The sequence below is a fragment of the Cherax quadricarinatus genome, chromosome 56 (assembly GCF_038502225.1).
Source record: "Cherax quadricarinatus isolate ZL_2023a chromosome 56, ASM3850222v1, whole genome shotgun sequence".
In the NCBI taxonomy this organism is placed as follows: Eukaryota; Metazoa; Arthropoda; class Malacostraca; order Decapoda; family Parastacidae; genus Cherax; species Cherax quadricarinatus.
The window spans coordinates 25,898,543-25,923,085 of record NC_091347.1 but is presented as its reverse complement, the minus strand read 5'-3'; the positions used below and the strand labels follow the sequence as shown (position 1 = coordinate 25,923,085).

General features: G+C 47.1%; 1 protein-coding gene across 3 annotated transcripts in view; it reads left to right on the top strand.

Moving 5' to 3' along the window:
- LOC128700698 (protein O-linked-mannose beta-1,2-N-acetylglucosaminyltransferase 1) overlaps positions 1-24,543 on the top strand; it is a 790,167-nt gene that overhangs the window by 740,357 nt on the left and 25,267 nt on the right. For all 3 annotated transcript variants that reach the window (XM_053794015.2, XM_053794017.2, XM_070097232.1), the window contains 2 exons: positions 14,458-14,637; positions 22,276-22,492. In XM_053794015.2, coding sequence (XP_053649990.1) covers positions 14,458-14,637; positions 22,276-22,492 — 397 coding nt within the window. The remainder of the gene's footprint in view (positions 1-14,457; positions 14,638-22,275; positions 22,493-24,543) is intronic.

Below are 24,543 nucleotides of genomic sequence, written 5' to 3'. Positions count from 1 at the left end.
TGTTGTGGTACTAGGAGCTGGAGTATAACGGTGCCACAGTGAGTTGTGTGTGCTGTGGAGTGCAGACAGTGCCAGGTGCGTCACTGTTGGAGTAATTTATACTTTTAAGAGGTTGAAGAGTCTTCATTTATTTATACTTAGACTTGACTCGTAATACAGTTTTGTCGCATCACCATTTGTCACTATCCTGCCCGGCCTCGCGGGGCGTCGCGGGGTGTCGCGGGGCGTCGCGGGGCGTCGCGGGGCGTCGCGTGCTTGTAAGCAGTCATTTCACTGTGTAGATTTGGACTCGTTACACCCAGTATTTTTTTTTTTCAATTTTTATGTATTGTTGCATGTATTGTATTGAGTTGTTATTCTCTATGATTTTCTGATATGGTAAGTCTTAATAAGAGTTTTACAAAGCTACATGACCTGACTAAGCTCTACACGGAGCTACATGACCTGACAAAACCTCTTTACAGACCGACATGACCTGACAAAAACCCTACACAGACAGGCATGACCTGAGAAAAGCCCTACACAGACCGACATGACTGGACAAAAGCCCTACACAGACAGGCATGACCTGAAAAAAGCCCTACACAGACCGACATGACTGGACAAAAGCCCTACACAGACAGGCATGACCTGAGAAAAGCCCTACACAGACCGACATGACTGGACAAAAGCCCTACACATTCCAATTCACTATTCCGCACTGGTTTTGTTGCTCGCTTCACGCCTTTTATTCATAGATAAAAGCGCCCATGGTTGGCTCTCAGAGTTGGTAGTGTTTGCTGTGGCATTACTCTGTGTTTCTTTACTGCCATCATCACCCTACCTTCTTGTATAAAATTATCTTCATTCTCAGCCAGGGCTGTTAAATCCTGTCACCCACTTGATCTTCTTTGTTTACACTGGCCGCCATCTTGCTTCTTCTTCACCCCCCCTCCTCCTTTGTCTCCAGTGCCTCCGCCGTTTCTCCTTCCTCCTCCTCCTCGTCCTCCTCCTTGTTCCTTTTCTCGTCCTTGTCCTCCTCCTCCTCCTCATTCCTCTTCCTTCTTCCTGGTGCTACCACATCGCATTTTTTTCTGCTATTCCTGCTACTGCTCTTCTTCTCCTTCTTCTTCTTCCTCCTCTTCCCCCTCTCCCCTGGAACCACCTTTCACCCCCTCCCTCTGACACCTCATGACACACACCCCCCTCCCTGGCACCATCTATCACCCCCCCTTCCCCTCCTGGTTCCCGGAGAAGGCGTTATCGGGTGTCAAGTTATTGGGGTGGTTGGCGCTATGTTAGAGACGGGGGGGCGCCGCCCCCTCATCTGCATCTTCGTGATGGTGTTAGCTGAAGTGGGGCCCGCCCCTACCCTTCATTTCTAGAGGGGGGCCCGCCCCGTCCCCTCGTTTCTAGAGGACCCGCCCATTCTCATTTCTAGAGAGTCCTCCCCTTCCCCTCGCTTATAGAGGGGCCCGCCCCTTCCCTTCGTTTCTAGGGGCCCCCTTCCCCTCGTTTCTAAAGGAGCCCGCCCCCTTCCCCTCATTTCTAGGGGGCCGCCCCTTTCCCTCGTTTTTAGGGGGACCCCTTTTCTTCGTTTCTAGGGGTCCGCCCTTTTCTCCTCGTTTCTCGCCCCCCCCTTCCCCACGTTTCTAGGGCTCCCTTCCTCTTGTTTCTATGGAGGTCCTCCCCACTTCCTCGTTTCTAGGGGCGCAGCCCGTTCCCCTCATTTCTAGGGGGCTCGCCACCCTCCCCATGTTTTTAGAGGAGTCCGCCCCGTCTCCTCATTTCTAGAAGGGCCCGCCCCCTTCTCGTTTCTAGTGGGGCCCACCCCTTTCCCCTTGTTTCTAGGGGGGCCCGCCCCTTCCCATTGTTTCTAGGGGCCCGCTCCTTTCCCTAGTGTCTAGGGGGTTCCCACTTCCCTTTATTCTAGGTTACCTTCTCTCGTTTCTAGGGGGCTCGCCCCCTCCCGCTCGTTTCTAGGGGACTCACCCCTTTTCCTTGTTTGTAGGGGCTCGCCCTTTCCCTCGTTTCTAGGGGGCTCGCCTCTTCCCCTCATTTCTAGGGGCCCCACCCCTTCCCCTCGTTTCTAGGGACCCACCCCTTCCCCTCGTTTCTACGGGGCCCGCCCCTTCCCCTCATTTATAGGGGGCTCGCCCCTCCCCCTCGTTTCTAGAGGGGCCCGCCTCTTCCCATCTTCTCTTGGAGGTACCCGCCCTCTTCCCTTCCTTTTCAGGGGGCCTGCCCTCCACTCTTACCCTCCATCTTCTCTCCCCATCCTTCCTCTACGTATCTCCCTCTACCCAGCCACCACAACAACCACTAAGACAGCCACCACGGTTACAGTAGCAACCACACTCACTATTAAGAAGAACCACAGTCATTACCAAACAACCACAACCTCCGCCATGACCACGACCACCATCACCACCGGTCATCACCACCGGTCATCACCACCACCACCACCGTCCACCACCACCGTCCACCACCACCGTCCACCACCACCACCACCGTCCACCACCACCACCATCACCGTCCACCATCACCGTCCACCATCACCGTCCACCACCACCACCCACCACCACCACCACCATCACCACCACCACCATCACCGTCCACCATCACCGTCCTCCACCACCACCACCACCACCACCGTCCACCACCACCACAACTACACTCTCCGTCACCACCGTCCACCACCACCACCACCACCACCACCACCATCACCGTCCACCACCACCACCGTCACCGTCCACCACCACCACCATCACCGTCCACCACCACCACCACCACCGTCCACCACCACCACAACCACCACCGTCCACCACCGTTTACCACCACCACCACCGTCCACCACCACCACCACTACACTCTCTCCCTCACCACCGTCCACCACCACCACCACTACACTCTCTCCCTCACCACCGTCCACCACCACCACCACTACCACCACCATCACCGTCCACCACCACCACCATCACCGTCCACCACCACCACCATCACCGTCCACCACCACCACCTCCACCAGCACCACCGTCCACCACCACCACCACCGTCCACCACCACCACCACTACACTCTCTCCCTCACCACCGTCCACCACCACCACCACCACCACCACCCACCCACCCACCCACCCACCACCTGTTATTCTTCTCGTGTTAAATCACCCACAAAAGCGACACCCAGGATTCAATCCGCTATGGTAGGTTATTCACCTGTATTAGAAACAGTAGTGGCCATAACACTGAACCTTGCGGAACCCCACTCGCTATTCTCTCCCCTTTTAATTCATCCCTTTCTTTTACTCTCTTTAGCACTCTACCCTTTTTACCCTACTTGTTCTGCTAATTGGTGATTTAGCACAGTAGCAGATGCTTTCCTGTAGTCCAGGAAGATGCAGTTCACCCAACCCTGGCAGTCTCTCTCTCTCTCTCTCTGTGACTGTCATAGAACCTCCATATTTACAAGACAGATTTTCCAGCACTAAATCCTTGCTGGTTTTATGTGTCCATATTATTATTATTATTATTATTATTATTATTATTATTGTTCATGTTAAGCGCTAAAAACCATGTGGGTCATTCAGTGAAAGACGTGATGGAGGCTTGATCCTCCGTCTGCCAAGCGTCAGACAGATACACTTGCCGAGCATCAGACAGGCACTCTTGCCTGTTTGTACTCACCCAGTTGTAGGCAGGTGACAGGTGGGGGGAATGAGGGAGGAGGAAGGGTTGAGATTTTACATATCAAAGGTGAGTGTTTTGGTGTCGCAAAGTTACGTGCATTACTGGGCGTCCCGACATTAGCACTCACTCCTCTCATCCATACTGATTGATCCCGCAGCTGGACCTGTGTTCTGCAACATGCTAGCGAGTCTCTCTCTCTCTCTCTCTTTTTACACAGGGTTTGACAAGGTTAAGGATCCCTAGCTTTATTAACAAGCTATTTACAGGTTAAGGATTCCTAACTTTATTGCCAAGCTAAGAGCTGTTACCTACATCAGCTCATTTGAAAGCATTTTTATTGTTATGAGACATACAAGTAGGGAACAGGATGAAGTTGGAGCCATCTGTGGGCCAGCATTTTTCATTTGATCAACTGAACTTTATCTCGTTGACATCATTATGCTGTATGAATGTGTTCCATACTCGAGTCATCCTGGGTATATATGATCTCAGATGGAGTGATGTTCTGGAGAAGGGTACAGCCAGAGTGAAGTTGCTGCTTTCTGCCCGTCTTGTGGCATAAAAGCTTGTTTCACGCTGTCCTCGAAGTTGATCCAAGTGTGGCACTTTGACAATATTGGCCTTGTACATAACAGTAAGGCCACCCACATCCCTCCTATGTTGAAGGCTCTGCTGAAATGACAGATCTATCCAGGATGGGTCAAGGCTAGAGATGAGACGTCTTGCTCTGTTCTCTACTCTGTCAAGCAGTCGCAGATGAGAGGGGAGGCAGGCAAACCAAGAAAGTGGAGCATACTCAAGGTGTGAGCGTACTTGTGACTCGTACAGGATCTTGCAACCCCTACTGTCAAGCAGATGCGAGATACGGCGAAGTGCTGTAAGCTTCCTGGCTGCCTTGTTTGCATGATTTACAGCATGGTTCTTCATGGTTAGTTTGTAGTCAAATTTCACCCCAAGGATATCAACTTCTTCTCCAGGTGCCAACACCCTCCCATTCATCCTTACTACTGCACCAGCATTACCATCATGGTGCCTAGAGACGATCATCATTTGCGTTTTCTCAGGTGCAAATGTTACTTGCCATCTATTTCCCCAAGTTGATACAGCTCTCAGCTGGTGATTGATGTAGCTTAGAGCAGCTGGCATTTCTTCTCTTGGATAAGTGAATGTCAATGTACAGCCGTCTGCATATGCATGTGATTCTGGGATGAGATGAAGAAGGTCGTTGAAGTAGACATTCCATAACAGTGGGCCCAGCACGCTTCCTTGTGGAACACTTGCCCCAATAGGATGTCTTGCTGATTCCTTTCCATTGAGAACTACACTTAGAGATCTACCATGAAGGTAATCACTGAGGAGACATAGCGTAGAGCCTGCAATTCCCAGTGCTTAAAGTTTTGCTAAGAGGCCCTGGTGCCACACCCGGTCGAAAGCGCCAGCAATGTCCAGTGCTACCACACAGCTGACTTTGGATTCATCCAGTGACTGGTGCCACTTAGTGGAGAGGTTTAACAACAGATCAGCAGCAGAGTAACCTTTCCTGAAGCCATATTGACGATCACAAAGTAGTGAGTGGTAGTCAAAAAACTCTGTCATTTGTCTTGAGATTATTGTCTCAAGGATCTTACCAGTGATTGACAGGAGTGACACTGGTCTGTAGTTGCTGATTTCTGCTCTGCTCTTCTTTTTGTGAACAGGGACTACATTTGCCTCTTTCCATAGAGAGGGCCATTTACACTGTACTAGGCAGTGCTGAAAGATGCGAGTTAGAGGTGCTGCTAGCTGGTCTGCACATCTTCTCAACAATCTTGGGCTCAACTTGTCTGGGCCCACAGCCTTTTCTTGGTCAAGCGATTTAAGAAGGAAATGCACCTCCTCCTGCCTTATTGTCACCACTGACAGTTTTGACACAGTTCTTGCAGCTAGTCAAGAAGGGTCCCTTGCTGGATCAGGAACTTGCATTTTGGTAGCAAAGTGTTCAGCAAAGAGGTCCGCCTTCTCTTGACTACTAGTAGAGGTGGTCCCATCCTGTCGATTTAGAGGTGGAATGAGTTCATCAGGCAGATAACCTTGTCTGTCCTTGACCAGGGACCACCAGGTTTTGGAGCCTACCCTACCTGATGCTAACTTTCTTTTAGTGTCCACCTTCCATTTAGCAATGGCCCACTTTTGAACGTCACCCATATGCCTACAGGCTTGCGTGTGCAAGTTCCTGTTATAGGTGGTAGGATGTCTCTTATACCTTCGCCATGCTTTGTACTTAGCAGTAGCAGCCTCTCTACAACGAAAGCCAAACCGAGGCTGATCTGTAGGCTTCGTCACATATTGCCGGTGAGGAATGTGTTCCTGTTGTAGATTAAGGATGTGTCTAGTGAAGGCTTTCACTTGGTTGTCAACATCCCCTTGGAGAAGAGCATTCCAATCGGTGGTGGCGAGCTCAGAGCAAAGGGCTGGCCAATTACCTCTTTCCCATAGCCAGGTTGTGCGTGTGGACTCCTTACCTCGTTCTGTTGGGATCTTAAGTGTCGTAAAAACAGCCTTGTGGTCAGACGATCAAACGTAGCCGAGGGGTTGACAAGTGACTATGCCTTCTGCCAGATCACTCACTACTGGGTCAAGGGAGGAGCCAGAGATGTGAGTAGGGAAATCAACAAAGTTTCTCATGTCAAACACTGCAAGAAGGTCATCAAAGTCCCTCTGTATAAGGTGCTGGTTGAGGTCACCAACAATTATAATATGTTGACAGTTGTGTTGTAGCAGAAGGGAGTCAATATTTTCCATTAGGAAGTTGATGGGGTCTGCATGTTGCCACTGAGGTCTGTACATTGCACATGCTAGTACAGAGGTACTAGTGTTTATGCAGAGCTTGAAGAACATCATTTCAAGATGTGTAGGGGTGGCAACATCAATGTGCTGGGCGTGAACACTTTTAGAGAAGCACACAGCAACACCTCCTCCTTGCCCTTGCCTCTCTCTTCTCATCCATGAGGTGTAGCCAGCAATTCTTGCAAAATTTTCTAGAGTCTCTCTCTCTCTCTCTCTCTCTCTCTCTCTCTCTCTCTCTCTCTCTCTCTCTCTCTCTCTCTCTCTCTCTCTCTCTCAAGGTTCTTCGGTTAGTTAAAAAGTCCTGGATTTATTTTACAAGACAACATCTGTTATGTAGATAAATGGTTCAGAGAACCGGCGACAGGTTGATAAATTGGACACTTGTCGTAGGTATCTTTATTGTGGGAACGTTTCGCCACACTGTGACTTCATCAGTCCAGTACAGAGAAGAATGCTTTGCTTGAAGGTCAGAAGGAGTTTGAAGTAATCAGTCCCTCCTCATCTTCAACCATTCTTCTCTGTAGTAAAGAGGAAGCCTCACCTGTTATCTTACATCAGCTCATTATAAGGTCTGGCCATAACAATACATGATCAAGCCTGTCGCAAGCCTGACAGTGTTCAGAGGCTTGCAACCAGACATGCAGACGGGTCTTGCCAGGGCATGCACAAGAAAGTACATTACATAAAAAATCATGGTGTTAGTAAAAAGATTGTTGGAGGGCAGGTGACAGAGTAGAGGGAAGGAGTCGCCAGTGAATGTATTTAGATATTTGAGAATGAAGGTGTCGTCAGATGGGTCTCTGGGAGAAGCTGGGAGGATGGGGGGGGGGGGCTTGGGCATCCCGCAGTCATGCGTGTCTTCGTGTTAGATAGGAGTGAGTGACGACAAGTGGTTGTTGGGATTTGACGTGCTGTTGGAGTGTGAACAAAGTGTCATCTATTAGGGGATTTAGGGTAACCGGTCAGCCGAACGTGAGTTCTGAAGAGACATGAGATTACACGGAAAGGGCAGAGAGGAGAAGTTGATAAATTAGACACATGTGCAACACTTAGGTATTTTTAATATGGAAATGTTTCGCCACACAGTGACTTCATCAGTCCATACAAAGAAGAATGGTGAGGATCAGAAGGAGTTTGAGGTAATCAGTCCCTCAGCCTTGAGTCGATGTAATCAGTCCATCGACTCAAGGCTGAGGGACTGATTACCTCAAACTCCTCCTGTTCTTCACCATTCTCCTTTGTATGGACTGATGAAGTCACTGTGTGGCGAAACGTTTACACAATAAAGATATCCAAGTGTTGCCAACATGTGTCTAATTCATCAACTTGTCGGTTCTCTGAACCATTTATCTACCCAGAGGAAAATTTTCAAGTCAACCCCGAGGCTACCTGCTGACTCTCAGCGGACCACGAGCAGGAACGGCCTAGCTGACCAAGCAGCAAGCACCAGACGAGCCTGGCCCAAGGCCGGGCTCCGGGAGTAGAAAAACTCTCGGAATTCATCAAAGGTAAAGGTAATGATTGAAGACTACTAAATATTATCGGTGTTTGTAGGTGAGTGCAGCAAAAGGCTCAGTGTGAGTGAGGATGTGTAGATTCAGAGATTAATTTGAACTGTGATGTGAGTGCTCTTCTGGCGAGGCAGTTACAGCAGACTGAGGGACGTATACATCAACTATTAATAAGCTTATTGCTTCTTGTATTAAGCTTATTGCTTGTTGAATAAGCTTATTGCATTTTTGTGAGTTGATATCAGGGTCCATTTTGTTTTTGCTTATTTTTATGCTTACAGATCATAACTTAACAAAAGTGTGTCAATAGAGAGTCTGACAGTCAGGCACTCTGTTGATCATGGGTTATATATATATATATTTTTTTTTTGCTTTTTGTCGTAGGTCAGAGGTCAAGGTTCAGGTCAGTTCTCTGGAGGGTCAAGACTGTGTGGTCAAAGCTCAGGGGAGGTCAATGTTCTGTCAGAGACCAAACTGTAATATGGAGATAATTGATGTTAATCCCAAGTGAGGAAAGCAGGAGAGACTTGGTGTGGGCAGCGTGGGTGTGACGGGGGTTCTAGGGTATTGTGGTCGTGGGCAGCGTGGGTGTGACGGGTACTAGGGTATTGTGGTCGTGGGCAGCGTGGGTTTGACTGTTACTAGGGTATTGTGGTCGTGGGCAGCGTGGGTGTGACGGGTACTAGGGTATTGTAGTTGTGGGCAGCGTGGGTGTGACGGGTACTAGGGTATTGTGGTCGTGGGCAGCGTGGGTGTGACGGGTACTAGGGTATTGTGGTCGTGGGCAGGGTGGGTTTGACTGTTACTAGGGTATTGTGGTCGTGGGCAGCGTGGGTGTGACGGGTACTAGGGTATTGTAGTTGTGGGCAGCGTGGGTGTGACGGGTACTAGGGTATTCTAGTTGTGGGCAGCATGGGTGTGACGGTTACTAGGGTATTGTAGTTGTGGGCAGCATGGATGTGACGGGTACTAGGGTATTGTAGTCGTGGGGAGCATGGGTGTGACGGGTACTAGGGTATTGAAGTCGTGGGCAGCATTGGTGTGGCGGGTACTAGGGTATTGTAGTTGTGGGCAGCATGGATGTGACGGTACTAGGGTATTGTAGTCGTGGGCAGCATGGGTGTGACGGGTACTAGGGTATTGTAGTCGTGGGTAGCATGGGTGTGAAGGTTACTAGGGTATTGTGGTCGTGGGGAGCATGGGTGTGACGGGTACTAGGGTATTGTAGTCGTGGGTAGCATGGGTGTGACGGGTACTAGGGTATTGTGGTCGTGGGCAGCATGGGTGTGACGGGTACTAGGGTATTGTAGTCGTGGGTAGCATGGGTGTGAAGGTTACTAGGGTATTGTGGTCGTGGGGAGCATGGGTGTGACGGGTACTAGGGCATTGTAGTCGTGGGTAGCATGGGTGTGACGGGTACTAGGGTATTGTGGTCGTGGGCAGCATGGGTGTGACGGGTACTAGGGTATTGTTGTCGTGGGCAGCATGGGTGTGACGGGTACTAGGGTATTGTAGTCGTGGGCAGCATGGGTGTGAAGGTTACTAGGGTATTGTAGTCGTGGGCAGCATGGGTGTGACGGGTACTAGGGTATTGTAGTTGTGGGCAGCATGGGTGTGATGGGTACTAGGGTATTGTAGTCGTGGGCAGCATGGGTGTGAAGGTTACTAGGGTATTGTAGTCGTGGGCAGCATGGGTGTGACGGGTACTAGGGTATTGTAGTTGTGGGCAGCATGGGTGTGACGGGTACTAGGGTATTGTAGTTGTGGGCAGCATGGGTGTGACGGGTACTAGGGTATTGTAGTGGGCAGCATGGGTATGACGGTACTAGGGTATTGTAGTCGTGGGCAGCATGGGTGTAACGGGTACTAGGGTATTGTAGTCGTGGGTAGCATGGGTGTGACGGGTACTAGGGTATTGTGGTCGTGGGCAGCATGGGTGTGACGGGTACTAGGGTATTGTAGTTGTGGGCAGCGTGGGTGTGACGGGTACTAGGGTATTGTGGTCGTGGGCAGCGTGGGTGTGACGGGTACTAGAGTATTGTAGTCGTGGGCAGCATGGGTGTGAAGGTTACTAGGGTATTGTAGTCGTGGGCAGCATGGGTTTGACTGTTACTAGGGTATTGTGGTCGTGGGCAGCGTGGGTGTGACGGGTACTAGGGTATTGTAGTTGTGGGCAGCGTGGGTGTGACGGGTACTAGGGTATTGTGGTCGTGGGCAGCGTGGGTGTGACGGGTACTAGGGTATTGTGGTCGTGGGGAGCATGGGTGTGACGGGTACTAGGGTATTGTAGTCGTGGGCAGCATGGGTGTGACGGGTACTAGGGTATTGTGGTCGTGGGCAGCATGGGTGTGACGGGTACTAGGGTATTGTAGTCGTGGGCAGCATTGGTGTGACGGGTACTAGGGTATTGTAGTTGTGGGCAGCATGGGTGTGAAGGTTACTAGGGTATTGTAGTCGTGGGCAGCATGGGTGTGAAGGTTACTAGGGTATTGTAGTCGTGGGCAGCATGGGTGTGAAGGTTACTAGGGTATTGTAGTCGTGGGCAGCATGGGTGTGAAGGTTACTAGGGTATTGTAGTCGTGGGCAGCATGGGTGTGAAGGTTACTAGGGTATTGTAGTCGTGGGCAGCATGGGTGTGAAGGTTACTAGGGTATTGTAGTCGTGGGCAGCATGAACTTATCCAACATCTCCAAGACAACACTGTATCGTACCAAGGCGAAGAAAGACCATTCCCTACCTACAGCCAGATACTCCACCAACTCCAAACCAACGAATACTACTACAGCTCTCCCATAAGTGCGATACAACTCTCCCGAAAACAATTTACCGCACTGATAAACGGTTTAAGACCATAACCAACTTATCCTGCTTGCTGCCTTCTGACACTCTCAGCTCCTACCGCTGCCTTCGCCATCCTCTCCTAGTGAGCCAAGCAATCACATCAGTCAAGCCTCTCTATCTACGTCTCCAGTACTTTTGTACCACATGTCCCAAAGTGGTTGGGCCACTTGCCTTGATTCCTCCTCTTCCCCTCCTCCCCATCCTTTTCCAGTTATTTCCATCCTTCCATATCCTTCTTCCTTCCCATCTTACGACAGATCTCGTCGTCCTCGAATCGATTTGATTCGATAAAAGCAATACATCAAAGGAAGGCATATAAAGGGTCAAGACTACACCTCACCGTCACATTCCACAACAAAGAAACACCTGACAGTAGATGTGACGGGTACTAGGGTATTGTGGTCGTGGGCAACATGGGTGTGACGGGTACTAGGGTATTGTGGTCGTGGGCAGCATGGGTGTGACGGTTTCTAGGGTATTATAGTTGTGGGCAGCATGGGTGTGACGGGTACTAGGGTATTGTGGTCGTGGGCAGCGTGGGTTAAGGCACTGTAGATGAATGAAGGCAGGAGACATTATGCCTCTCATAATTAAGGCTCCATTACCTGGTGTGTGTATATTGGGAGTGTCTGGGAGGCATCTGAGTTACCACCACCACCGCCGCCGCCGCCGCCGCCGCCGCCGCCGCGTCACTGTGACACAACTCTCCTACTCACTCCCACAGATGTACCGTATTTTCCGGCGTATAAGACGCGCTTTTTTTTATCCCTTAAAAGTCTCGAAAAATGAGCCTGCGTCTTAATGTTCAAAGCCAGGGTCAAGGGCTGGCTTTGGGTTAGGCTTTAGCAGTTGTTTACGTTTCAACTGCTTGCAAACACCGTGCCAGCAAGCAGCCTTATATGTGCCAGTAAGCGGCTATAATTATAACCATTATGAGTTAATGTGCCATTCACTGGACCTGTTTATAACACGTTCTACATACACCTCCCTCCCACATCCCCCTCCCAGGGTCTCGGACCAGACTACAAGATTAATGACCACAGTACAAGGTAAGGAGGTTACCTGTAGTTGCTTCCCCCCCCCCCCCGGCGGCACCGGTCTCAGACTAGTTCTTTTAGTTGCTGACCTGATCGATCAAGCTGTCATTGCCCACCGACCGTAGTCCAACGTATGCACTACAACCCGCTGATCGGGAACTGTTTTGAGGAATCTGTCGAATTCCCTGTAAGGAAAGTAGTTGGTAGATAAGACACATAGGCAACATTTAGGCAACTTTATTCCGAAACGTTTCGCCTACACAGTAGGCTTCTTCAGGCGAGTACAGAAAGTAGGCAGAAGCAGTAGAGATGTGAAGACGATGTAATCAGTCCATCACCCTTGGAGTCGTAGATTTGAGGTTGTCAGTCCTTCAGCTCGGTGAGAGGCAGTGTAGTGGCACGCTGGATCAGGCGCCCATGGTGGGTCACTGCCCATCCGTGAGAGTGGCCTGGGTAATAAATGAGTTGGATACCATAACATACTGGAGCGAGAGAGATGGGAGGAAGTGAAAAGCAGGAGTGCGGTCAGTACAATAAAGGAACACTGTATCAACATCCGTGGTCTCAGATTATTCAACATCTTGCCAGAAGGTTAGGTAAGACACATATGCAACAGTTAGGTATCTTTATTTCGAAACGTTTCGCCTACACAGTAGGCTTCTTCAGTCGAGTACAGAAAGGTTGATAGAAGCAGAAGATACTTGAAGACGATGTAATCAGTCCATCACCCTTAAAGTTTTAAGGTGGTCAGTCCCTCAGTCTGGAGAAGAGCATTGTTCCGTTGTCTGAAACAATATGAAGTTGAAGTGACAGAATGGGGCCTTTATATAGTGCCAGGAGGTGAGACGTAGGTTGCTTTGGGAGGGCACGTCCTTCTCAAACCCAGCCGTTCTCACTAGTAGAGGTTGTCGAAGTGGTCTGTACCAAGATACCCTTGTGTTGCAGTGTCTGACAGAATGAACATTAAAATGGTATGAAATACCGACAGATTGTTAGGTAAGACACATATGCAACAGTTAGGTATCTTTATTTCGAAACGTTTCGCCTACACAGTAGGCTTCTTCAGTCGAGTACAGAAAGGTTGATAGAAGCAGAAGATACTTGAAGACGATGTAATCAGTCCATCACCCTTAAAGTTTTGAGGTGGTCAGTCCCTCAGTCTGGAGAAGAGCATTGTTCCGTTGTCTGAAACAATATGAAGTTGAAGTGACAGAATGGGGCCTTTATATAGTGCCAGGAGGTGAGACGTAGGTTGCTTTGGGAGGGCAGGTCCTTCTCAAACCCTAGTGAGAACAGCTGGGTTTGAGAAGGACCTGCCCTCCCAAAGCAACCTACGTCTCACCTCCTGGCACTATATAAAGGCCCCATTCTGTCACTTCAACTTCATATTGTTTCAGACAACGGAACAATGCTCTTCTCCAGACTGAGGGACTGACCACCTCAAAACTTTAAGGGTGATGGACTGATTACATCGTCTTCAAGTATCTTCTGCTTCTATCAACCTTTCTGTACTCGACTGAAGAAGCCTACTGTGTAGGCGAAACGTTTCGAAATAAAGATACCTAACTGTTGCATATGTGTCTTACCTAACAATCTGTCGGTATTTCATACCATTTTAATGTTCATTCTGTCAGACACTGCAACACAAGGGTATCTTGGTACAGACCACTTCGACAACCTCTACTAGTGAGAACGGCTGGGTTTGAGAAGGACCTGCCCTCCCAAAGCAACCTACGTCTCACCTCCTGGCACTATATAAAGGCCCCATTCTGTCACTTCAACTTCATATTGTTTCAGACAACGGAACAATGCTCTTCTCCAGACTGAGGGACTGACCACCTCAAAACTTTAAGGGTGATGGACTGATTACATCGTCTTCAAGTATCTTCTGCTTCTATCAACCTTTCTGTACTCGACTGAAGAAGCCTACTGTGTAGGCGAAACGTTTCGAAATAAAGATACCTAACTGTTGCATATGTGTCTTACCTAACAATCTGTCGGTATTTCATACCATTTTAATGTTCATCTTGCCAGAAGATATCAAACACTGCTGGGACAAGTGTAGAAGTCTTCAAGAGGAAGCGTATCTCCACCAGGCTGTGATAGACATATGGGCCAACAGTCTGGGTGATCAAGCTAGCACCAGACAAGCCTGGCCCATGACCGGGCTCCGGGAGTAGAAAGATTCTTGGAACTCACCAAAGGTAAGGGTAAAGGTATCAAAGATAAAGGTACGGTGTTAACTAGGCAGATAGAATTTCTCCTACCTGTGTTTGAAGGGGTTCAGGATTCAGTAACACAGGTCAAGTTTCACTCCTGGAGAGCGAAACGTTACCACAATAAAGTGTCACATTTGTTGCAGGTGTCCGTTTACCTAACCAACTGATTTTGATGGTATCGGTATCAGCCTAAAATTATCTGCATCGATGACTATCGGCTAATTTTGATGGTATCAGTATTAATTGGTATCGGCTAATTTTGAGGGTATTTGTATTGGCCTAAAATTGAATATTGGTATCAATAAAAATTTTGATATAGTTCCATCTCTATAACATCATAATATCATATTGTACAGATCGTGGAGGAAGCGGAGGAACGCAAGAGTCGTGGAATTCACGTATTGGTGTTGCACCAGGCTAGTGGCGCTGTCATGGCGCAGCGGGTGTTCGACACCTACTCACCCCACGAGGACGAGGCTATGACACTCTTCCTCAACATGGTGTCACCAGGAAGGATACTCGTCCTGGCAATCAAGGTGGGTGGATATCTGAGTTCGTCCTTCACACAGAGTACTCTCCTGTTTGAGGTCCTTCAAGGTATAACATTCTAGTATCATGTTATACTGGGGAAGGGGTGTTCATAGATTAGCTAATCTTCCCTGGGTGATATTCTGGTATTGTGTCAGTGTATGTGGTAATGGTGTAGCAGGCATTAACAATGTAAAAAGCTTAGTACCCCGAAGGTACGGTCCTGGTGCCTTTGCTGTTTCTTATCCTCATAGTGGATACAGAAACGCTCGCCACGGGTACGTATCATTATTTGCAGATGATACCAGAATAAGCTTGAAAAATCACCTTGGTAGAGGGCACGAAAAAACGCAGATATAAACAAAGTCTTCCAGTGGTCATTGGAGAATAACATGACGTTTAATGGTAACAAGAACCCAGGAGAGGCGCTGTATACAAAACGCAAGATCACTAAATAAAACGGAAGGAACATGTGAAGGATCTGGGTGTAATAATGTCAGCTGACCTTTGAAAGAACATAATGAGACAAATATCACAAAAGTCAGAAAAATGACAAGGTGGATAATGAGAATCACTTGTGCTGTCCTGAATAGAGTATTGTTCAGAGCTGAAAAAAATACAGAGCTCATTCACAGCTTGCATAGAGCCAGTGCTGGATTTAAATTACTAAGAACGCGGATGAGATTGAGAGATACATAATAATATATATACACGGAAGGTAACTGAGTGCCTGGTTCAAAATCTACAGTCGTAAGAACATACTGGGGTCAGAGATGTGGGAAAATTTGTAAAATTAACCCAGCGAAAATCAGGGGCGTCAGCACATTAAGAGAACATTATATCAGCATCCTTGGACCCAGACTGTTTAACGCTGTCACAAGATATCAGAAGCTACTAAGTCTCTGCGAAAAACACACCTTAAGCCAGCAGATAGTGGAGCCAACAAGACTAGAAAACACACTTGACCTTATCTTCACAAATAATGAGGACCTGATAAGAGACATAAGAATATCAAAAACAACTAATTCCGATCACAATCTAATCGAAGTCCAGACGTACATGCATAGGGGTCCTGAAAACAGAATGCATGTACCTGTGAAGGTGTCTTCACAAAATACAATTTCAACAACAAGAACATCAACTGGGACCAGGTAAACCATGTCCTAAACGAAACATGTTGGGAAGATGTCTTAAATGACATGGACCCAAACCAGTGCCTTGAAAGGATCAACTTCCTGGTAGCCGAAGCATGTTCTAGGCATATTCCCCTAAGAAAGAAGAAGAGCAGGAGTAAACTGGAGAGAAAAAGACGCTCCCTCTACAGAAGACGACGAAGAGTCACTGAGCTCCTCAGGAGTGCTAGAATATCTGATACACGAAGGGAGGCGCTGACCAGGGAAGTGGAAACTATCGAACTTAAGCTAAATGACTCTTACAGGAACCAGGAGAGGCAGGAGGAGCTTAAAGCTATTAGTGAAATTGAAAGAAATTCAAAATATTTCTTTTCATATGCCAAAAACAAGGCAAATACCACATCTAGTATCGGGCCCTTACTCAGACAGGATGGGACTTACACAGACGACAACAAGGAAATGAGTGAAATATTGAAATCCCAGTACGACTCTGTGTTTAGTGAACCACTAATCGGTCTGAGGATCGACGACCCAAATGATTTCTTCATGAATGAGCCTCAAAACTCCATAAATGTATGCCAGATTTCCAACATTACCCTAACTCCGATAGATTTCGAAAAAGCCATTGACAACATGCCTATGCACTCAGCCCCGGGCCCAGACTCGTGGAACTCTGTTTTCATTAAGAACTGCAAGAAACCCCTCTCGCGTGCCCTAAGTACACTATGGAGGAGGAGCTTGGACATGGGTGAAATTCCACAGTCACTTAAAACAACGGATATAGCCCCACTCCATAAAGGTGGCAGCAAAGCATTAGCTAAGAACTATAGACCAATAGCTCTGACATCCCACATCATAAAAATCTTTGAAAGAGTGCTAAGAAGCAGGATTGCAAATCACCTGGATTCCCAAAATCTGCACAATCCAGGGCAACATGGGTTCAGGGCAGGTCGCTCCTGCCTCTCACAACTACTGGATCACTATGACATGGCCTTGGATGCACTGGAAGAAAATCAGAATGCAGATGTAATATACACAGACTTTGCAAAAGCATTTGACAAATGCGATCATGGCATAATAGCCCATAAAATACGTGCTAAAGGAATAACTGGGAAAGTGGGGAGATGGATCTTCAACTTCCTAACAAATCGAACACAAAGAGTAGTGGTCAACAGAGTTAAATCGGAGGCTGCCATAGTGAAGAGCTCTGTTCCACAAGGCAGTACTCGCCCCCATCTTATTCCTTATCCTCATATCAGACATAAACAGAGATATACACCACAGCACCGTATCATCCTTTGCGGATGATACTAGGATCTGCATGAGGCTGTCATCTGCTGAGGACGCGGTTAACCTCCAAGAAGATATAAACAAAGTTTTCCAGTGGGCAACGGTAAACAATATAATGTTCAATGAGGACAAATTCCAACTACTCCGTTATGGAAAACTGGAGGAGATAATAACTAGAACAGAGTATACTACTGACTCCGGCCATACAATAGAGCGGAAAAATAATGTAAGGGACCTGGGAGTAGTAATGTCTGAGGATCTCACTTTCAAGGATCACAACAGTGCCACGATCGCACGTGCAAAGAAAATGATAGGATGGATAATGAGAACTTTCAAAACGAGAGATGCCAAGCCCATGATGATCCTTTTCAAATCACTTGTTCTCTCTAGGCTGGAATACTGCTGTACATTAACATCTCCATACAAAGCAGGTGAAATCGCAGATCTAGAGAGTGTACAGAGATCCTTTACTGCACGTATAAGTTCTGTCAAGCACCTTAACTACTGGGAACGCTTGGAAGCACTTGACTTGTACTCGTTGGAACGCAGGAGGGAGAGATATATCATAATCTACACTTGGAAAATCTTGGAAGGAATGGTCCCAAATCTGCACACAGAAATCACTCCCTACGAAAGTAAAAGACTGGGCAGGCGATGCAAAATGCCGCCAATAAAAAGTAGGGGCGCCATTGGTACACTAAGAGAAAACACCATAAGTGTCCGGGGCCCAAAACTGTTCAACAGCCTCCCATCAAGCATTAGGGGAATTGCCAATAAACCCCTGGCTGCCTTCAAGAGAGAGCTGGACAGATACCTAAAGTCGGTGCCGGATCAGCCGGGCTGTGGCTCGTACGTCGGACTGCGTGCGGCCAGCAGTAACAGCCTAGTTGATCAGGCCCTGATCCATCGGGAGGCCTGGTCGTGGACCGGGCCGCGGGGGCGTTGATCCCCGGAATAACCTCCAGGTAACCTCCAGGTAGCACTGCCGGAATAAGTGTAAAATGTTTTCAAGAGGAAATTGGACATGAACCTCCGCCAAGTGCCAGATCAACCAAGCTTTGATGGATATATGGGCCCACGGACCTCCGGCAGTTTTGATGAGGCACGCACCAGACAAGCCTGGCCCAGGCCGGGCTGCAAGAGTAGGAATAAAGAGTAGGTATAAAGGCAGGCAGGGAGACGAGGCAGGCAAGCAGGCGGAGAGGAGTGGTAGGCAGGCTGGCAGGTAGAGAGGAGAGGCAGGCAGGGAAGAGAGGCAGGCAGGCAGAGAGGCAGGCAGGCAGAGAGGAGAGACAGGCAGGCAGAGAAGAGGCAGGCAGAGAAGAGGCAGGCAGGCAAAGAGGAGAGGCAGGCAGGGCAACACCAGTGCTTGTGTTAAAATCACAATGTTACTTGCTGGTATCAGGAAATTACACGCAGCTTATATTAAGTGACTGTTGCTGGCAGCCTCAGCACTCTTCTGATTGCATTACGTAATTGTCTTGTTATATTATCTCTGTCTCTCTAGTAATGGGTGTTATTATATATCAAAGCCCAGTGGATGATGCAAGTGTGAACGCTTCTCATACTGTATGATAAACCCAGATCCATGCGTACATTGTCGTGTACACGGTGTATACACGATGTATACACAGCGTGTGCACGAATGTCTGTACTTAGTGGTGTAGTGGGGGGACTATTACGGGGATTTTCCCCGCCACGTGAGGCGGCCTTGTGATGGTAATATTAACAGTGTGTGTGGGGCCGCCGGCCCAGGCTGAGCTCGTCCAGAAATTTCCCCGCCATGGTTGTATTACTCCCTGCAGGTACTGCTACAACCTTCCCCCTTCCTCCCTCTATATTACACCCTGCAGTCACTGCTACACCCCTTGCTATATTTCATCCTGCAGACACTACTGCAACCCCCTCCCCCGTCCTCCATCATTTCTTATCTCTATCTCTCTCCCAGCCTCCTTGTGAGGAATATCTCAGTAGACCCCAGGTAAGTAAAGAGGTAGGTTACCTCCCAGTGAAGGATACGGTGAGGGATACCTTGAGGCATAATCCCCCATTCCTGGTTTTCTGTTAATGTTTTCAAAACCTGTTAGAACCTCCATTGAATTATGATGTGAGGGGGACCCCTCTATCAGGGCTAGTATGCTGACTCAACATGCGGATGATGTGTAAGGTGATTATAACGTTATGACTGGAGAATGAGGAAAGAGGAGGAAGGGAGAGAGAGAGAGAGAGAGAGAGATAAGGAAGACTAGAAAAGTGGAGGAGCAATGGGTGTGTTTACTGGCATCCTGGCTGGCCTGGTTGATAGACCAACAAGTACTATCTATCTTGGATTACCTGGTTGATAGACCAACCAAGGATTACCTGGTTGATGGACCAACCAAGGATTACCTGGTTGATAGACCAACCAGGATTGCCTGGTTGATAGACCAAAGAGCACTATCCAGGTTGCCCTGGTGGGTAAAGCAGCTCGTTGTCTTAGGCTGAGTCTGTTCCAGGCAGTGAATGACAGATACATAAGCCGTGGCAGTGAGGTCCCGGGAAGTTGTTTATGTGAGTATAATATCTAGAAGTTACTCTTAGTATCATCTTCCCCGTCATTATCAGCCTCATTTCCTGTTATATTCTAATTTTAAAATTTAAAAGAGTTAGTGGCAGAAATAGTCAAGTAATCGTGTATTACAATACTGTAATATAATGGTCTCAATACCTCAGTAAATTACTCTAATTTTATACGCGAGTTTGTGTTCTATAAAATCTCCCATCTCTGTGTTATTATTACTGTTCCTATATTATTGTTTGATAATATTGTATGTTATGGTGTATTCATTACTTGTATTATGTTCTTCGTTTTACCGGTGAGGTCAGTAATATATTGAGGTAATGAAGCCACCATATTACGGCATTAAAATACAGTCACTATATTATTTCTGTATGTATTAACTCTTGCAAATTTTAAAAACGTGATATAACAGATGGGGCTGATACTGAGAGTAATTTCTGGATAGTATACTCACATATACAACTCCCCGAACCTCACCGCCACAGCTTATATACGTATATCAACAGCCTGGGACAGACTCAGCCTAAGACAACCAGTTGGTCTCTCCACCAGGATGCTGCTAAACTTCTCCATTCCTCCAAGGCAGGCGAAATTACTGAGCTGGAAAATGTACAGAGAACCTTCACAGCTCGTATAAACACAATCTAGCACCTAAATTACTGGGAGCTCTTGAAGTCCCTAGAACTGTGTTCCTTAGAACGAAGGCGAGAAAGATACATCGTAAGCTACACCTGGAAGAAAATGGAGTGGATTGGTCCCAAATCTGCACACCGGAATTACTACTTGTGACCACAAGAGGCTTGGCAGACGTTGCAGGATACCTCTAATGAAAAGCTGGGGAGCGATGTGCACACTGAGAGAGAACTCAATAATTGTGAAGGGACCACGACTCTTCAACACCCTTCATGCGTAAAGGAAATTACCAACAACTCCCCTGGCTGTCTTCAAGAGGGAGCTCGCCAGGTTCCTCAGAACGGTTCCCAGTCAGCCGGGCTGTGGTTCATACGTTGGACTACTGGCGGCGGGCACCAACAACTTGATGGATCAGGCCAGGAATCGGCAGGCCTGGTCCGTGACTGGGCAGGTGGGGGCCATGACCTCTCTTCCTCATTTCCCAGCCATAACGTTACAGTCACCTTACATATGATGCCAACAGTAACAGCTTAGTTGATCAGGCCGCGATCCACCGCCAGGCCTGGTCATGGACCGGGCCGTGGGGGCGTTGACCCCCCGAAACACCCTCCAGGTATACTTCAGGTATGATCCTCATGTTAAACCATCATACCACAACAGTGTCTAACTCACATCAAAATTCAGTGAAGGTTCTGACAGGTTTTGAAAATATTCAACAAATGCCCAGGGAGGAGAAAGTATACCTCCAGGTATCCCTCACTAGGAGGTATCCGCTGAGATATTCCTCACATATTCAGCTTTTTTTCCCTCCTCCTCCAGCTCCTCCTCTTTTTCCTTTTCTCTCACATCCTTCTTTTCTTCCTCTTCTTTTTGTTTTTCTCTTTTCCTCTTCCTATTATCTTCTCCCTTCTTCATTTCCCTCTTTCCCCATTTTTCTCTTTTCCTTATTTCTCGTATTTTTTCTCAAATTTCCTCCATTTCTCCTCTTTCCCTTTTTCTCATTTTCCTGATTTTTTCCCTTTTCCTCTTCCTTCTTCTTCCAGAGATACCTACCTCCCTACCTCCCTCCCTACCTCCCTCCCTACCACCCTCCCTACCACCCTCCCTACCACCGTCCCTACCTCCGTCCCTACCACCGTCCCTACCACCGTCCCTACCACCGTCCCTACCACCGTCCCTACCTCCGTCCCTACCTCCGTCCCTACCACCGTCCCTACCACCGTCCCTACCACCGTCCCTACCACCGTCCCTACCACCGTCCCTACCTCCGTCCCTACCTCCGTCCCTACCTCCGTCCCTACCACCGTCCCTACCTCCGGCCCTACCTCCCTCCCTACCTACCTTCCAGCCAGGGAGGTTGCTTAAGGGTAAAGGATCGAGAAGCAATTGATAGGGAAATCAGGGATGAAAGTTGATGAGTGGGGGGACGTGGAGGGGGTGATGTGGGCCGTTGTTGGGGTGGGGGGGAAATACTGGTTGTGCAGATGACTATGCACAATGGTATTACCTGTTTCAGTGGTACAAAAGTATTACCTCTTCCAATGGTACAAAAGTATTACCTCTTCCAATGGTACAAAAGTATTACCTCTTCCAATGGTACAAAAGTATTACCTCTTACAATGGTACAAAAGTATTACCTCTTCCAATGGTACAAAAGTATTACCTCTTCCAATGGTACAAAAGTATTACCTCTTCCAATGGTACAAAAGTATTACCTCTTCCAATGGTACAAAAGTATTACCTACAACGGTATAAAGATTTTAACTTAGTACAGATCCTGTTCTTCAAGAAAGAGTTCCTTGATACTGGGGAAGGGCTCTTGATTCACTGAATTGAAACTACCTTCCTCTTCCTCAGATCGGACTCCTACAGGTTTAGTGCTTTCCCATGTATATAAATAATAGTAATAATAATAAAGTAATTATTGTTGCTACTTATAATAATCAGTAATTATTATTGCTAATTATAATAATAATAGTAATTATTGTTGCTATTTATAATAATAATAATTATTATTTTGTATTGGGCAGGACGAGGGGACATTCCAGATGAAGGGCGGTGGGCGTGACTCTCTACGTCGCCTGGGCAGTGCCCACGCCCACGAGCTGGGCTGGAGGGACATGTGGGCATTGGTGAGTGCCAAGGGTGGCAAAGTATACGCCGAGCAACTCTCCCACAGCCCTGACTTCAACACCTGGGGTGCCCCAGTCATGCTCAGGGCTGAGGTGCCCCTCGTGCCCCTGGAAGGTGAGTGTTTTAATCTCATGTTCAGGGCTAAGATGTCCCTGGAAGGTGGTGTTGTAACGTCATGTTCAGGGCTGAGGTGTCCCTCGTGCCCCTGGAAGGTGAGTGTTTTAATCTCATGTTCAGGGCTAAGATGTCCCTGGAAGGTGGTGTTGTAACGTCATGCTCAGGGCTGAGGTGCCCCTCGTGCCCCTGGAAAGCGAGTGTTTTAGTGTCATATTCAGGGCTAAGATGTCCCTGGAAGGTGGTGTTGTAACGTCATGTTCAGGGCTAAAATGTCCCTGGAAGGTGGTGTTGTAACGTCATGTTCAGGGCTAAAATGTCCCTGGAAGGTGGTGTTGTAACGTCATGTTCAGGGCTGAGGTGTCCCTGTCTTAACATCACAATCATCATCAACAACACTATTATTGATAGTGTACAATACCCACAACTTGATGAATAAGACACATGTGCAGCATATGGGTATCTTTATTAAATATTTCGCTTGCACAACATCCCCCATCGCTATTGTTGTGTATACGACTGAAGTAGCTTATCGTGAATTAGAAAATTCGTATCCAGGTGTTGCAAATGTATCCTCTTCATCGCCAACTTTAGTAGCTGCAGCTGCAATAGGAGCAACAGCATCAACATTGGCAACATTAAACAACTTTAGCAGCATCAACGTTAACCTTAAAACGACAACATATACAACAACATTAATAACATTAGCAACGAGAATTTTAATAGCAAGCAACTTTAGTTTCAGTATTAACAACAAAAACATTATCGTCACCTTTAGCTAGTAACTTCAACAACACTGTCAGTAACATTAATAATAACAATGTCAATAACATTAATAACATTGCCAATAACGTTAATAACAACATTGTAAATAACAATAACATAGTAACATTAATAACTTTGTCAGTAACAATACAACATTAGTAATCTGAACAACAACAGTAATATGAAAATACAAGAAACAACAGCAACAAAAACATTAGCAACAACGGCCAAAAAAATAGGAAAAGAATAAAAAAACAACGATTACAACAAAAATAAAACAATTCAACGAAAATCATCAATTCATCAACCAAGAAACAAACACCAACAGCACACAACATAAAAATTATTACAACAGCAACAAACTAAGGGTGGCAAGCATCACTTAGAACAAAGACAGCAGCGTCCTAAAACAGTGACAACAAATGCAGCAAACACAGCCTAGGGAGTTCCAGCCAGAGCTGACCATTGTTGTGTTTGTAATGAATGTTTTTGTCTCAGTGCGAGAAAATAAACATGAACATCAGGCTATTAAAATGTGTTAAAGTCTCTCTTGCCAACATTTAACTGGCCAGTGAAGCTGACTTCCGTGTGGAAAGATAAATAATTACTTACATCTCTACCGCTTCTGCTGCCTCTGTATTCGACTGAATAATAGTTCAAAGCACCGGTTAAGAATATGCTGTATTCTTATCAGGGTTGAGACCGATTATATTTACTTCAGGCTAAGGGACTGATTACCTCGAAATCTTTATGCTTTTCACTATTCTTCTTTGTATTGGACTGATGAAGCCACTGTGTGGCCAAACGTTTCCATAATAGAGATACCCAAGTGTTGCACACGAGTCTAATTTATCGACTGAAGAAGCCTACTATTTAGGCGAAACGTTTCGGAATAAAGATGCCTAATTTTTGAACAAGTGTCTTACTGATCGTCTTTATTGAGAATTTAATGCTGGTGAAGGATTCTTTCTTCAAAGAATTAAGAGTTACCCACCTGATTAACTCTTCAAAAGGTAGGTATAAAGTTTGTTAGGAAATAGGATAAATGTTTCCTGACGCTGGTATTAGCCATATGATGACCCACAACTGGAGCTTCTGGTCATATGACCAAGACCTTCCACTGGCTTACCCCTCCACCTCTTTAAAAATCATGGTTATGATTATAACCATTCGGCAGTAATCTCTTTCCAAAAGCGTTGTTGAAGTTGTTAAGGGATCAGAGTTGTACGTTGTATGAATTGATAAAGTGTGCGATACGTAGGTGTATTCCTGTTAGTCTGGCACTG